General features: G+C 36.3%; 1 protein-coding gene across 4 annotated transcripts in view; it reads right to left on the bottom strand.

The window, feature by feature from the left end:
• Positions 1-14,430, bottom strand: part of LHX8 (LIM homeobox 8) — a 27,353-nt gene continuing 12,923 nt past the window's right edge. For 2 of the 4 annotated variants that reach the window (XM_005653422.3, XM_021093268.1), the window contains 3 exons: positions 11,972-12,067; positions 4,824-5,007; positions 1-789 (listed from right to left, as the gene is read on the bottom strand). In XM_005653422.3, the coding sequence (XP_005653479.2) occupies positions 713-789; positions 4,824-5,007; positions 11,972-12,067 (357 nt within the window). In that variant the 3' untranslated portion in view covers positions 1-712. 4 annotated transcript variants of the gene reach the window in all.

Below are 14,430 nucleotides of genomic sequence, written 5' to 3' on the forward strand. Positions count from 1 at the left end.
GTTATTATATTTGAAAGAGACTAAAGTCAACTTACTGCTGAAAACACACACACACAAAGGATAAATTGGTTGAAACTTTCACAAGAATGGAAAATGTTTAATAAACTTAGAATGGTGGGCCTATTAAACTATATTGTTATTTACAGCTATAATTCATCAACCACAAACACAATAATGTGTTTGCATGGCATGCTACAACAGAAGCTTTATTCAGTTCATTCAGAGAACATTGGCAAAATAAATTTCAGTTGCAAATTCACAGATACAAGCTTCAAAGTATAAAGTTGTATATAACCAAAAAATACAGGTAATATTTATAACAATAACTTACAGGTACAAACTAATGATAAACTACAGTTTCACAAAGGATTGTAAACATTTTGCACACTTGTCAGTCCTTTCTTTTAGGCAAAGTGCTCTTTTGATGACAAATAAATTAACAGATACACACTCGAGTGAACTATTTCCATACAATACAAAAAAAAAGTTTTGATTTGTTTTCCTCTTGTAAACATAAGTTTTACAAAAAATGAAGCATCAATAAAAGTGTCTTGCAGGCCAACTAGAGATACATACCTGGGCAGCAAAATGATGTTGGAAATGCTTTGGGTGTTAAATAAAAAATTAACATTAATATCTTTTCAATGGTATTTTATACATAATAAGTGACAAGTTTATATCCTTAATCATTTCTATCCCTGAAAAAAAGGAATTAGGTATGACTTATTGGCAGTTGTGTCATTGAATGGGGTAACAAGGGCTGGAGTCCAAGAGTTGTTGGTGAATGAGCTACAAAATAGAAAGAAATTTGTGGATCAGTTTTGTAGGGTAAATAAAACTGATTTAAAAACAAACAAAAACAATCCAAGGCAATGTTCTCTCAGTACTTATTACAGCTGAGGGCACCAAGCTACACTCACTCCACTGACCTCAGCAGGAACATTAACTTATTCAGCATAGTGAGGATAGTATTAAATATGAATCCGGGAATGGTTTGCCCCAAAATCTTTATTTGGGGCCACAAGCTTTTGCCATTTTTATGTCCTCCATCCATACCCCATTCACTGCACTTTACCCGGCTGCTAGAAATACACGTGAGCTTCATCTGCAGAGCTGCTGCTTTCATATAAGGGTGCCTGAATAGGATGACCCCTGCCCCAAATTCTCATTTATCAATGCTTAACTGCCTCTTCCCTAAACATACATCAAAACACATTAGACTCAGGCAACACTACAGTCATTCATGTGAACACACACAATTTTAATCCTAGTGTAAGTAAATAGCAACAATGGTATAGACTCTGATTTTTTTCTTTAACCAAACCTTAAAAATGAAGTTTCCACTCTCAGCAAGGACTATGTTGCCTCAAACCAAATCTTCCTCTGAGAGCACAAAATTTTTTAAAATCTGTTTGAAATATTTAAAAATCTTTCAAGGCGTTTGAAAGATATCAAGTTAGTGAGAACTTGCAAAATCAAGTTCCAGAGAAGGAGGGAAATAAAATGAGGCTACTATTTCTCCAAAGTTTAGTAACAATTTTAAAAGAAAAGGAGTGCTGAGAGGCTGAGAAGTTTAGCAGAGTTTTCAGGGGTAAGACTTTTCTGGGAGGTAGGGAACAATATGAAAGAGCAGGGACCACTGAAGAAAAGTCCTAATTAAAAACAACAGAAACAAAACAAGACACAGGCTTTTGGGGGATCCCAAAAAGCTAATTTTAAGGAGTAGTGACCCAGAATTATACCAGCCCTTGTGGAATCTGATGCCTGACTGAATTAAGCTGATTTTCCCCTGACCTAACTTCCAGTCAAAGGCAAAACTAAATCCTCTCTGGTGGAAGATATAATCCAGAGCCTTAAGTTATTTCTAGCTCTTCATACCCAAGATCTGAAGCGCAATAAAAAAATATCAAGGCAAAATAAGACATGATGACTGAAGACAAAGAGAAAAAAAAAAAACAATAGAACAGATCCACAAAAGACAGATACTAGAGTTATCAGATAAGAACTTTAGTGTAACTATAACTAATATAACAATTTTGTTAAGGAATAAGGTAATAAAATAAATAATTCTGGCAGAGAAGTGGAAACTATATAAAAGAATGAAATAGAAATTCTAAAACTGAAAACAATAACTCAATGGATGAGTTTTACAGAATAGATAGAGAATAAGTGTACTAGAAGACAGGTCAGAAGAAATATCAAAACTGGACCATGGAATGTCAAAAGGCTGGAAAACATGGACTCTTTCAATATTGGCAGAATCAATATTTGAAGAGACAAAATCTGATCCTTTGCCATAATGAAATACATCGAACTACACATACAAGAAGCATATCTAGGTGTTCCTGCTGTGGTGTAGTGGGTTAAAGGATCCAGCATTACTGCAGCTGTGGCATAGGTTGCAGCTGTGGCTCGGATTCAATCCCTGGCCCAGAAACTTCCATATGCCATGGGTGTGGGCATTAAAAAAAGGAGAAGCAGCATATCTAGGCACATTATAATAAAACTGAAAACCAAACAACAAAGAGAAAAGCTGGGGGGGAAAACATACACTTTTAAAGAAGCAAGACCAATAGCTGATTTCAATAATAAATGATATCAAGTTAATTAACTATCTAGAGCTTAAACAACAGAAAAAAATGGAAGCAAGAAGACAATGTTATTCATATCGCCAAAGTGCTGAAAGAAAACAGCTATCAGCCTAGATTTCCACATAGAGGGGAAAAAAAAAATCTGCAACTTCATCAAAACAAATATTTAAGAATAAACCTAACAAAATATGTGTAAGATTACTAAACAGAAAACTCTAGAATATAACAGAGCATTTGAAGATGACCTAAATAAATAGAAAGACAGACTAAGAACATGGTATGGAAGACAATATTAAGATGGCAGTTTCCTACAAACTGATCCAATTATATCAAAATCTCCAATATTTTCTCTTTTTTTGGTAGAAAAATTTATGGAAACACAAAGGGTCAAGAATAGGCAATATACGCTTGAACAACAACTAAGTAGGACAATCTGTACTACTGGATATCAAGAATTATAGGCCTAGCATTGTTAAAACAATTAGATATTGATACAAAAATAAATAGACCAATAAAGCACAATAGAGGGTACAGAAATTGACACATACATTATATAGACACTTGATTTATGACAAATGTGGTACAACAAAGCAGCTAAGAAATTGGTACTTTCATAAATATAGCAGAAACTTTGCTCCTTATTTTTATACAACATACAAAATTCAATTCCAGATGGAATATAAATCTAAACGTCAAAGGTTAAGACAAAGTTTCTAAAAGAGATCATAAAGAGGAATATCTTCATTAGCTTTGAGTAGGAATATTTTCTTGAACAGATCACACAAAAAAAGCACTCTCCATGAAGGAAAAAAAAATGAAATGAAAAAAATTCCTACATTAAAATTAGGAACTTGTATTCAACAAAACATATCTTAAGAGAGGAGAAATAGGTAAGTCACTGAGTAGGAGATATTTGCAACATATAAAATCACCAGAAAAACTTATTTATATGCAGAATATAGCCAAAAGTAAAATAAACCAATGAAAAAAACCAACAAAACAGACAACAGACCAAAAAGCAAAAGACAATAGGCTCTTCACAAAAAAATTTTTAAAATATGTACATATATACACAAATGCCTAATGAGAAAATGCTCTATCTTATTAGTCATGAGAGCAACAACAACAAAAAACAAACATCAAACAAGAACAACGAAAATAATGCAATACCATTACACAACCAAACTGGCTAAATTAAGAAGTCACACCATACCAAGTGTTGGCAAGAATGTGCCACTCCAAGTATAAACTAGTTGAACCACCATGGGAAACTTTCTGGCAAAATTAACTAAAGTTGAACACATGTGTAGCCAGGATTCTACTTTCTACTCCCAGGTATATACCATATAGAAATGTGAATTAATGTGCAACAAAGGGCATGTACAATAAGGTTCATAGCAGCATATACATAAAAGACCAAACTGGAGATAAAACAAATGTCTATCAACTCTAAAGTTGATTGTGGTATATTCCTACAGTGGAATTCTGCATAACAATAAAAACAATTCAGATTCTTGCAACAATACAGACGGTCTCACAAACATTACAGCTGAAAGAAGTGAGACAAAAGAATACATTCTACATGGTTTGATTTATATAAAGCTCAAAAAAAAGACAAAACTAAAACATGATTTTAGAATTCAGAGCAATGTTACTTTGGAGGAAGAGGATAATGATTGAGAGGGGACATAAGAGAGGCTTCTGGGATGCTAATTATGTTCCACTACTTCATCTGGATATTATTTACATGGATATGTTCACGTCAATAATTCATCGAGCTGAATACTTAATGTGTGCACATTACTATGTGTGCACTTTTCTATATGTATGTTTTGATTTAATAAAAAAGTTTCTTTAACTGGGTAAACCCCAATCTAAAAATCTGAGTGTGAATACTTTCTCTGACCATAGGAAAATAAATTCTTTAAATATTTATCAGGTGAAAACAAAAAAATTGTTTTTCCTAGGTAAAAATCAACTACTATGAGTGATTATTAATATTTGTATTTTAGCCATAAGGTGAGTGTTAAACTTGTCCCTTCAAGGTCGTCACAGAAATAAGAATGTTGGCTAGTTCTGCTCCCTACTGTACACCCCCTACAATACTACTAATACTTATTCAGGTACTACTGAGGTAATATTTCAAAATGTGAATCCTGTCAATAATATAATATTAGAACTTAACAGTGATTGACTGCTTGGGAGGCAGCTGTTAAATGTTAGGATACCTACCATCCATGTAACTATGCAGCGCAGTTAACATTGTCCCATCTTGGGGCACGTAGGCAGAATAAGCCATTTCTTCTAACATGGGTGGAGACAGCCTGGAGGGTGGGACTGCTGTGACTGGGGCAGAGGAGGAGTGATTAGGACTGACGTGTTTCTTGTGGCGCGCTCTACAGTTCTGAAACCACACCTGAGGAAGAAGAAAAGCAATGCAGCTATGTCACGTATCAGCTGAGTGCATTACCAGCTCAGTTCAACAAGGAAGCAACTTCATTCTACCATATAAGCACAGTGTGAATCTAAATAAGCTTTTTTAAAAAAAAAAAAAAGTTCTGTAGATAAAAGAGAAACATTTTGTATAGTTATCAATGGTCATTTTCTTTTCCCAAGTAATATCTCTGTGCTGGCTTACTTAAAAAACTGATTCTATACTAAACCAATATGTTCCAAAATAAAAACGGGGGAGAGGACTCAAGAATCCCAGAAAAGTTTCCTGGTTTTACCACTGGCATTTGGGACAGAAAGAAAAACAGAAAAAGCCCTTTCAATCAGAATTTTTTTAAAAAAATACACAACTAAATGTACTCTCAGACACCTGCTGGACTTATTTTAAATCCTTTTTCAAAAGACTAAAATCACTACTGAGAACTTAAGCTTTCTACAAACCTCTTGATTCAGTTATTCCAAGTCACATTCTAACCTGCTGCGTTCAATTTCTCTTAGTAAATACATAGGCTATTCTCTAAGATCAGGCTTATAATAAGAAACGACTAGCGGTATTTAAGGAGAATAAAATGCAAAGACATCCATTGGTGAAACAGTTCACAGAATGTAAAGAGCAAACTGCCTTGCTGTCCACTCTATTGCCGAAATAAAGGAAGCAAACTCTGGGTAAATGGAGTTTTACATCCAGGTTAAATAAATAAGGCTAGATTGCCCAGAATGCTTCCAGTAACTAACCTATCTGCATTTGAACTCTCTGTTCTTAAATAAAACATGCCTGCAGAGTGTTACTTTATGAAAATAGTGCAGCCTTTATTTGCTACCACTCCAAACAATTACGTCATAAAAAGACAAAAAAGTGAAAGGATAAAAACATTAAGAACATTTTGGCATCTGGGAAGAAGGCTGGGGTTCTAAGTCTCTACCCAGGGCTGGTGGGTTATTACTTGATGGCACAAGGGGCTGAATAATGTGGAACAGCGGGAGACTGAAAAATGATTTATATGGAAAAGTTGGCCTGATTTCAAAGACCTTTCCTTGGGACTCAAAAACAGAAGGCTGCAAAGTATATACTTAAGGGGTTAAAACCAAAGGAAGAGAAACAAATAATGTAATGGGGTATGCAGCCCTGAGCAGGTAGCTGAGGACTGCACCCAGGTATTTCAGGAACAAGCTTAGGCATATACCAAAGAAATGGAGTAAGAAGTCACAGCCTTCCCTCTATCATCTTCTGGAGTGTTAGACTCTTAAGTACCTTTACAGAGACAACACCCAAAATCTTCAGTCACAGTTCTCTCTATAGGCTCCTTAACAACAGGTGCCACAGCTGTCACCTACCCAGCCAAGACAACATACACATCCTCCAACCTATAAGTGGGAACTGCTGCCACCTGCCTTTTTGCCTGGTAGTACCTGGAAGATATGTACCCCATCAGACTACAAATAACTAAAACACATGGCACTATGATTCCCAGAGTTTCTTCGAAGTATCTTTTGTCTCCAATAAATTATGTATTGGATGGAAACTATTCAGTTATTTTTTTAAAAATCCCAGACTTCGGAAATAAATATGAAGAAGGCATGACATAAAACAGTAGAATAACAACCACCATACTAATTCAAATAGCTCTTTGGAAAGATTGTCAAAAGGTTAAGCAGAGAGAGGTTTGAAAACACAAAGAGTCATGTAATCTGCATGGCAAAATATAGTTAAAGATTCCAGACATCAGAAAATAACTTCTAACATCAGGGTTACCTAGCTTCAGGATTCAAATACATAGTCCTTTCAACTCCTCACTAACTTAAAATTTCCTCCTTCTGCTTTGCAAACCTCTAACAAGAGTTCAAATTTCTTCTGAGAAACACACTTTAAAAATTTCTAAATGGTAAAATACGTAAGCTGAAAGCAGGCCATGCTGACAGTCTGCAGAAGACTAATGCATAACATGAATCTCCTAGAAAGCCCAAAGAGCCAAATATGAGAATTTAATTTATGAAAAATATGGAATTTTAAATTATTGGGAAATCAGTATTGGCATAATACCAATTCAGAGAAAGCTGGCTAATCATTTGGGAGAAAAAAAAATAGAAAAATCCCTACTTACAATGTGTAACCAAAAGCCAATTCCAGAAATATAAGGGTTTAAGTGTAAATAATTGGGACCATAAATGTTTAAAGAAACGAGAGCCAATATTGATATACTCTCTAGGTAGAGAAGCATAAAAAAGGCCAAAGCTGTGAGAAGAAGATATTGAGGTATTTGAATACATAAAAATGTAAAAGTTATGTATGGAAAAACAAATGAAAAGGAAGTTGATAAACTATGAAAGTTTAACATGATAAATAGAATAAAAATTAGTAAGATGGAAAGAAAAGAAATAACTTCAAAGTGAGCTGAAAATATACTACTTTTTAAAATTACAAAATAACCAAAGATGTTAATAATCATGTTACAGTTTAATAAGAAAAGAAACATAAATGAAAACAATGATATTTTCTGACTGCCAAACTGGAAAGGATGTAAAATAATGACAGTTTTTAGGATTTACACATGTTGAGGAAAGGGAAACTTCATATGTAGGTCCTAGCAGAATAAACTGGTTATAAACTTTCTGTAAGGCAATTTTTGAAGTATCAGTTAAAGAACCAAAAAATGTTTTACCTTTTGACTCAACAAAATCACTTCTAGAAATTTATTCTATGGAAATTACAGAACAAACAGGTATATATGCAATGGTGTTCATTACAGCATTTTTATGATAGCAAAAAAAAAAATGGAAATAAACTAAAAAATTGTGCTATGCTTAATATGTACAGCTTAATAGATCTTAATATGGAGAGAGAGTTCCCAACACACTGACTGGGAGAAATAGCAATGTTTTACCTTACTTCTGCAAGATACTCACAATTCACCTCTCTGAAAGGGTATGTGAACAGTGATTGCATCTGGATGCAGAGTGTTAAAAATAAAATCATCCATCTTTTTTTGTGATTTCAACTCAGTGATGATCTGCTCTGTAACAGTGTTTCACTAAGCAGACTTTAGCTAGTAAAAATGAGATTGTCTCCGTGTATTAGACCACTGCCACTACGTAATCTTGGGCACCCTAATTTGCATACTAGAATCAAGGCCTAGTAATCAAATCTCTTTTAAATCTTCTAAACTGTGTCCAATGCTAGGAAGTAGCCTAGGCAAAGAATTTATGACTACTATTTGAGATAACATAATAAATTTTCAAAAATACTGTGAAGGATTATATATTTGAATTGTATACACATGTATATTTACAAATTATATATATAAGTATATACATTTGCATGCTAATACTCCTTCCTTTGCCACCTTAACAAAAATATTTAAATTCAATCCTCACATATTAAAAGCCACCATCCTACAGTATATCCTCCAAGTTCTAGTGCTTGGGATCAAGTTAACTTGCTCATAATGCTGGTGATCAAATACCTGTTAATTACATGACAGATATCCATCTAGGGTCCTTACTTCCTCAAATCATAAGAAAAGCTCTGCATTTTCCTTTGTCTCCAACTTTAAAATAATCTAAAACATAGTTAACTATAGATCTGACTTAGCTACAGCAGTCATTGTCATTGAACTCGTGGACTCTTTTTTATTAATGGGCACACCTGTAGCAGATGGAAGTTCCCAGGCTAGGGACTGAATCAGAACTGCAGCTACAGACCTATGCCACAGCCACAGCAACACCAGATCCGAGCCACATCTGCTACCATTGCTGCAATCTGCTGCGGCAATGCTGGATTCTTAACCCACTGAGCAGGGCCAGGAATCAAAGCCACATCCTCACAGATGCTATGTTGGGTTCTTAACCCTCTGAGCCATAACAGGAACTCCTGAATGCATACAGTCTTAGATTACAAGGATGTCTCAGACCACTGAGTCTGAATTACCTCAACAAAGAAAGATTTACTTCCAGGTACAAGGAACTTGCTACCTCAAAGTTTGTCCATACCATTTTTGTACCCTTACGTACTGAAAAAATTCTTCATTTTGAGTGAAATTTGTTTTATTTCCTACATTTCCTTGCAAAGACCTGATCCTCATGCCTATAGGACAGCCTTTCGCATTTAAAGACACCTTCTCTATTTATACAATTCCTTCTCGTACCATTTCCACATCTTTCCTCCAGAGAAATATCCCTATTGCCATTAATATCAACTCACAATGTCTGGACTTTCACAACTTTAACCACTCTCTAAAGGGAGCACTCTTTTCACAGTGGTTCTTTTTTAGTTCCTTGCTAAAATTCGGTGTTCTTAAACAACACAATACTCAGGGCATTTGAAAAGTACTGAGGTTGTAGGATTTGCCTCCTCAGACAGCCACATTACACTGCACTCAACCAGAGCCCCTGGAAATCCAGATCTTTAAGAGAAGCTGCAGTATCATCAGGTCTTTCTTGCTGGCTTCTTGGCAAAAAAAAAAAAAATATATATATATATATATATATGTGTGTGTGTGTGTGTGTGTGTATTTATATATATTTTACATATATATTTTTTTATATATAACATATATAAAATATATATATATTTTGCATTTTAGGGCCATACTCACAGCATATGGAAGTTCTCAAAAGGGTCGAATCAGAGCTACAGCTGCCAGCCTACACCACTACAACAGCAATGACACTTAAATTGCTATTGACAGGAATATTAAATTTTTTTATAAAGTAGGTTTATTAGTTTATAATTCCCTTCTATCTCATAATCAGGCAATGATGGTCATAACTGAGCATGTAAACAGGTATTTTATTATTTTATTTTTTTCTTTATAGGGCCACACCTGTGGCATATGGAAGTTTCCAGGCTAGGGGTCAAATAGAAGATACGGCCACTGGCCTATGCCCCAGCCACAGCAACACGGGATCTGAGCCACATCTGTGACCTAAACCACAGCTCACAACAATACCAGATCCTTAACTCACCGAGCAGGACCAGGGATTGAACCTGTATCCTCATGGATACTAGCTGGGTTTGTTACTGCTGATCCATGACTGGAACATAATTTTTAATTATGAAATACTTCAGGCTTAATAGAAATTAACTAAAGAATAAACATCTGTTTAAAAGCCACCCAATTTAAAAAATAAAACATATGTACAATGTGGGACTTAGCCATTTTCTCCCACTGAACTTCATCTCAGTAATTATGGTTACAGGCATTATTAATTCCTTACACATTTTTTAACCTTAAATATTATTTAAAATGACTTTCCATTTCCCTGATCTGGGGAATATACGATCTTGAGACAGCTGACCACCAATATCTTGAATCCACCTTACTCTTTGGGCCTCCGGATTCATTCCTTGATTCTGGCTGTAACAGTCCAATCAAACAGCTTGCTCCACAAAGTTCATGCTTCACTTTTTACTGTCCATGATCTCTTTCTAAAGGATCTTACCCCATTTCATAGCACTAGATCTCTCTTGAGTCCTATTCATCCTTTAAAATACCTGTTTAGGAGTTCCTGCTGTGGTGCACTGGAAACAAATCTGACTAATATCCATGAGGACAGGGTTCAATCCCTGGCCTCCCTCAGTGGGTTATGGATCTGGGGTTGCCATGAGCTGTGGTGTTCTTGTATCTCTAGCATCCAGTACCTGCCATCGGTGTTCAATCAATAAAATGTTTCCAGATAAATTCTAGGCCACTACCTCAGTTAAAATCTCTTTCAAAAAAAAAAAAAAATCACCACTTTGCTGGGCATCACACTTGATTTATCTAACTCCACCTAGCTTCTCCCAATTCTAATTCTTTACACACATACTGTCACCAGCCCTTTCTTCCTAAAGTCACATATCATGACTTTCTCCTGCTCAGAAGAGAACTCTACATTCACCGCCTTTACAAGTTCAGCTTCACCAATTCCATCTTCCACAATCTGCAAACATGAATCTTTTATTTTTTTTTTGCCTCTTTTAGGGCTGTACCTGTGACATATGGAAGTTCCCAGGCTAGGGGTTGAATCACAGCTAGAGTTGCTGGCCTTCACCACAGCCACAACAACACCAGATCTGAGCCTCATCTGTGACCTATACCGCAGCTCATGGCAATGGTGGATCCTTAACCCATTGAGCAAGGCCAGGGATCAAACCCATGTCCTCATGGATATTAGCTAGGCTAGTTGCTGCTGAACCACAAAAGGAACTCCCTGCAAACATAAACCTTATCTTCCTACAAATCTTCTCTAACTCATCCTTCCCTTGTGTTGTTCACACCACTCCCTTTACCTGGAGCTTTAACAAAGGCATCAGCATCCCGTACACACACAAACATACTCCCTCACACAATTACAGAAAAGTACAAGAAAATTATGGCCTCAGAAACAGATCTAGCTTGGACCACAGTTGTCTTTTTAACCTTAGAATCTTAAGGTTGCTCTAAGCAATGCATAAAGTAACTCGTGCAAAGAGTCAGTTAACAAATGGCAACCTAGATCAAGCAGGCTAATTATCAGGTTTTTTAAAAAATTGATTTAGGGAGTTCCCATTGTGGAACAGAGGAAACGAATTCGACTGGGAACCATGAGGTTATGGATTTGGTCCCTGGCCTCGCTCAGCAGTTTAAGCATCCAGCGTTGCCACAAGCTGTGGTGTAGGTTGCAGATGTGGCTTGGATCTCACATTGCTGTGGCTCCAGCATAGGCCGGCAGCAACAGCTCCGAATTAGACCTCTAGCCTGGGAACCTCCATGTGCTGCAGGTGCGGCCCTAAAAGGACAAAAGACAAAAAAAAATTAAAATTTAAATTTAAAAAAAAAATTGATTTTGAGTGTGAAGAGACCTAAAATGGGAAGCTAACACTTTGACATTTCATTAAAAAAACAAAGCATGCTTATAAAGACCTAGAATAGAACTTTTAGCATCTCTTGATTAACCTTTAAAGTAATCACCTGTATCACACGTCTGCTCAAGCCTGTCCTTTCTGCCAGTTTCTGGAGAGTCTGTGCATCTGGGTTGTTGTCCTGAGCAAATTGTGCTTGCATAACCTGTTTTTTAAAAAATGTAGGTAGTAAATAGCTAAAAATAAGCAGCTCAATCTTCTGCATTTTGATGACAGGAGAGATAATACATGCACAAGAAAATGGGATATTTGTATTTTATTACTTGAAAATCAATATAGGGAAGTATGTATAAATACAAAGACTGCACAGTAAATTTATGCACAAGTTGCTATGTTGAAACCTTTAAAAAATCCATTTCAACATAGAAACTTGTCTCTCACCTATGCTGTTAAAAATAATTTTGCTTTTTCTTTTCTTCCATTCTTACAACCCACAAATAAAATTCATAATACTCTAAGTCTATTTACCATTTTTCCCATTTGTTAAAAGTTTCTAGCAAAAGTACAAAAACTGTATCTTCTCCCTCTACTGAGCCAAACAGGTTCATGGCCCCTACAACAAATTTATCAGTCTGCAAATAGTGCAACAGATGGATTGCACTTAATTGTAATGACTCCATCATTAATTGCTTTGAGCACTTGTTCTATGCAAAGGAACATCTGGGATCTTACAAAGACACACCCATCAGCCCATTAAATAAGAATTTCCTGAGATCTAAATATTTACAGATTGAAAAGCTCCCAAGCGATTCTGATATGAACCTTTGGATTGGAACCTGATCTTAACTTCCTGGGAGAAAGATAGACACATGCCAATAATTAGCAACAATGCAAGCTGAAGTGAGAGGCGTGGATGGGGGAGGGAAGAGGAGGAGTACCAGAATAAAAGCACAAGTCAAGGACTGTGGCTTCTTTCAGAAAAGGGAATTATGGGACTCAAGTGGGATATCTGAATTTTATTACTTAACAGTCAATAGAGGGAAGTATTACAAAATATAAAGGAAGTATTATGAAGAATGAGAGGAGTCTGGCATCCAACATGATTGTGTATGTCTGTGGGCATGGGATGAGGATAACCTACCTAAAGACCCTAAGTACTGCTGACCTCAACACCATTTCCAACAGGCAAAATCAACTGCATTCTCCACTACGCTCCTCACAGAATGCTACTTTGTACCACTGCACTCGTCACTGGGTAGCTAAATAATTCATTAAGGAGTGGAGCTCTCCATAGCAGAAAGTGAGTATCTTGAGAGCAAAGAGAGTGTCTTACTTTTCATAGACCAGGGAGTTGACCCCCGACCTGTCACATAGTGTGTGCTTAGGAGTTAGTGACAGAATGAACCCTGACAGTGGGAGGAAAATCTGAAGCTAGTGTGGAGAAAAAGACCAACGTTATTCCAGGAAATCTTATGACATTTACAAATCATATAGTTTTTCCAGTTAAGTTCTCTCTGGTATTGACTCTTGTAGAAAAAGGTATCCTTGGCTTCCTGTCCAACTCTACTTGTCCACAGACTTGCTGTAAACAGCACAAGTATTTTTGCTTTAAAAAAAAATGGGCAGAATCAGCCTAAAAGTTTAGTCTCACCCAGTTGATTCTTCCTTTCCCACTCCAAATGTGTTACTTTAATATCTTCATGTGCAAAGAGAGTTGTGTTTGTATGTGGTTGAGTTATATGTAACATCCCGCAAGAGAAAAAAGAATGAATAAAGTAATTACATCTTTGTTTTTTAATTTTTCAAGATGAAAAGCTGAACAGATAATTAAAACTTTGCTTGTAAGGCCATTAAGACAAAAACAGCATGCTTTTCACAAATGTATTTCAAATTCACAAGTTTAATAATGGAACCAAATTACATTTACTAAAACATTTTCTCATTGAGGAATAAGGGAACATTTATATCAGTACTGATGGTTTAAAATTGGAATATGCTTGGAGTTCCCGTCGTGGCGCAGTGGTTAACAAATCCGACTAGGAACCGTGAGGTTGCAGGTTCGGTCCCTGCCCTTGCTCAGTCGGTTAATGATTCGGCGTTGCCGTGAGCTGTGGTGTAGGTTGCAAACGCGGCTCGGATCCCGCGCTGCTGTGGCTCTGGCGTAGGCCGGTGGCTACCACTCCGATCAGATCCCTAGCCTGGGAACCTCCATATGCCGCGGAAGCGGCCCAAGAAATAGCAAAAAGACAAAAAAAATAAATAAAATAATAAAATTGGAATATGCTAAAGGAAGATCTGTTTATCACTGTTTAGTCCCACAAAAGAACTCTTAATTTCAGCTTGGTTTCATTATTCTCCAGTCATTAACGATGCCAAAACTCAGTCTACTCCTTTTCTGAGCTCTTTTAACATAGTCATGGAACAAGCGGCAATAACCACACCATTTTATGGCCAGAAAGTTTACCAGAAGTGTCAGGAGTCTGTATAGCAGCAGCTGACCAATTTGATCTGAAAGGAGATTAAAGGAGGTGCTACCCTTGGCTTAACATTAGTAATCACTGAGCAAGA

This window comes from Sus scrofa, chromosome 6 (assembly GCF_000003025.6).
Source record: "Sus scrofa isolate TJ Tabasco breed Duroc chromosome 6, Sscrofa11.1, whole genome shotgun sequence".
Classification (NCBI taxonomy): Eukaryota; Metazoa; Chordata; class Mammalia; order Artiodactyla; family Suidae; genus Sus; species Sus scrofa.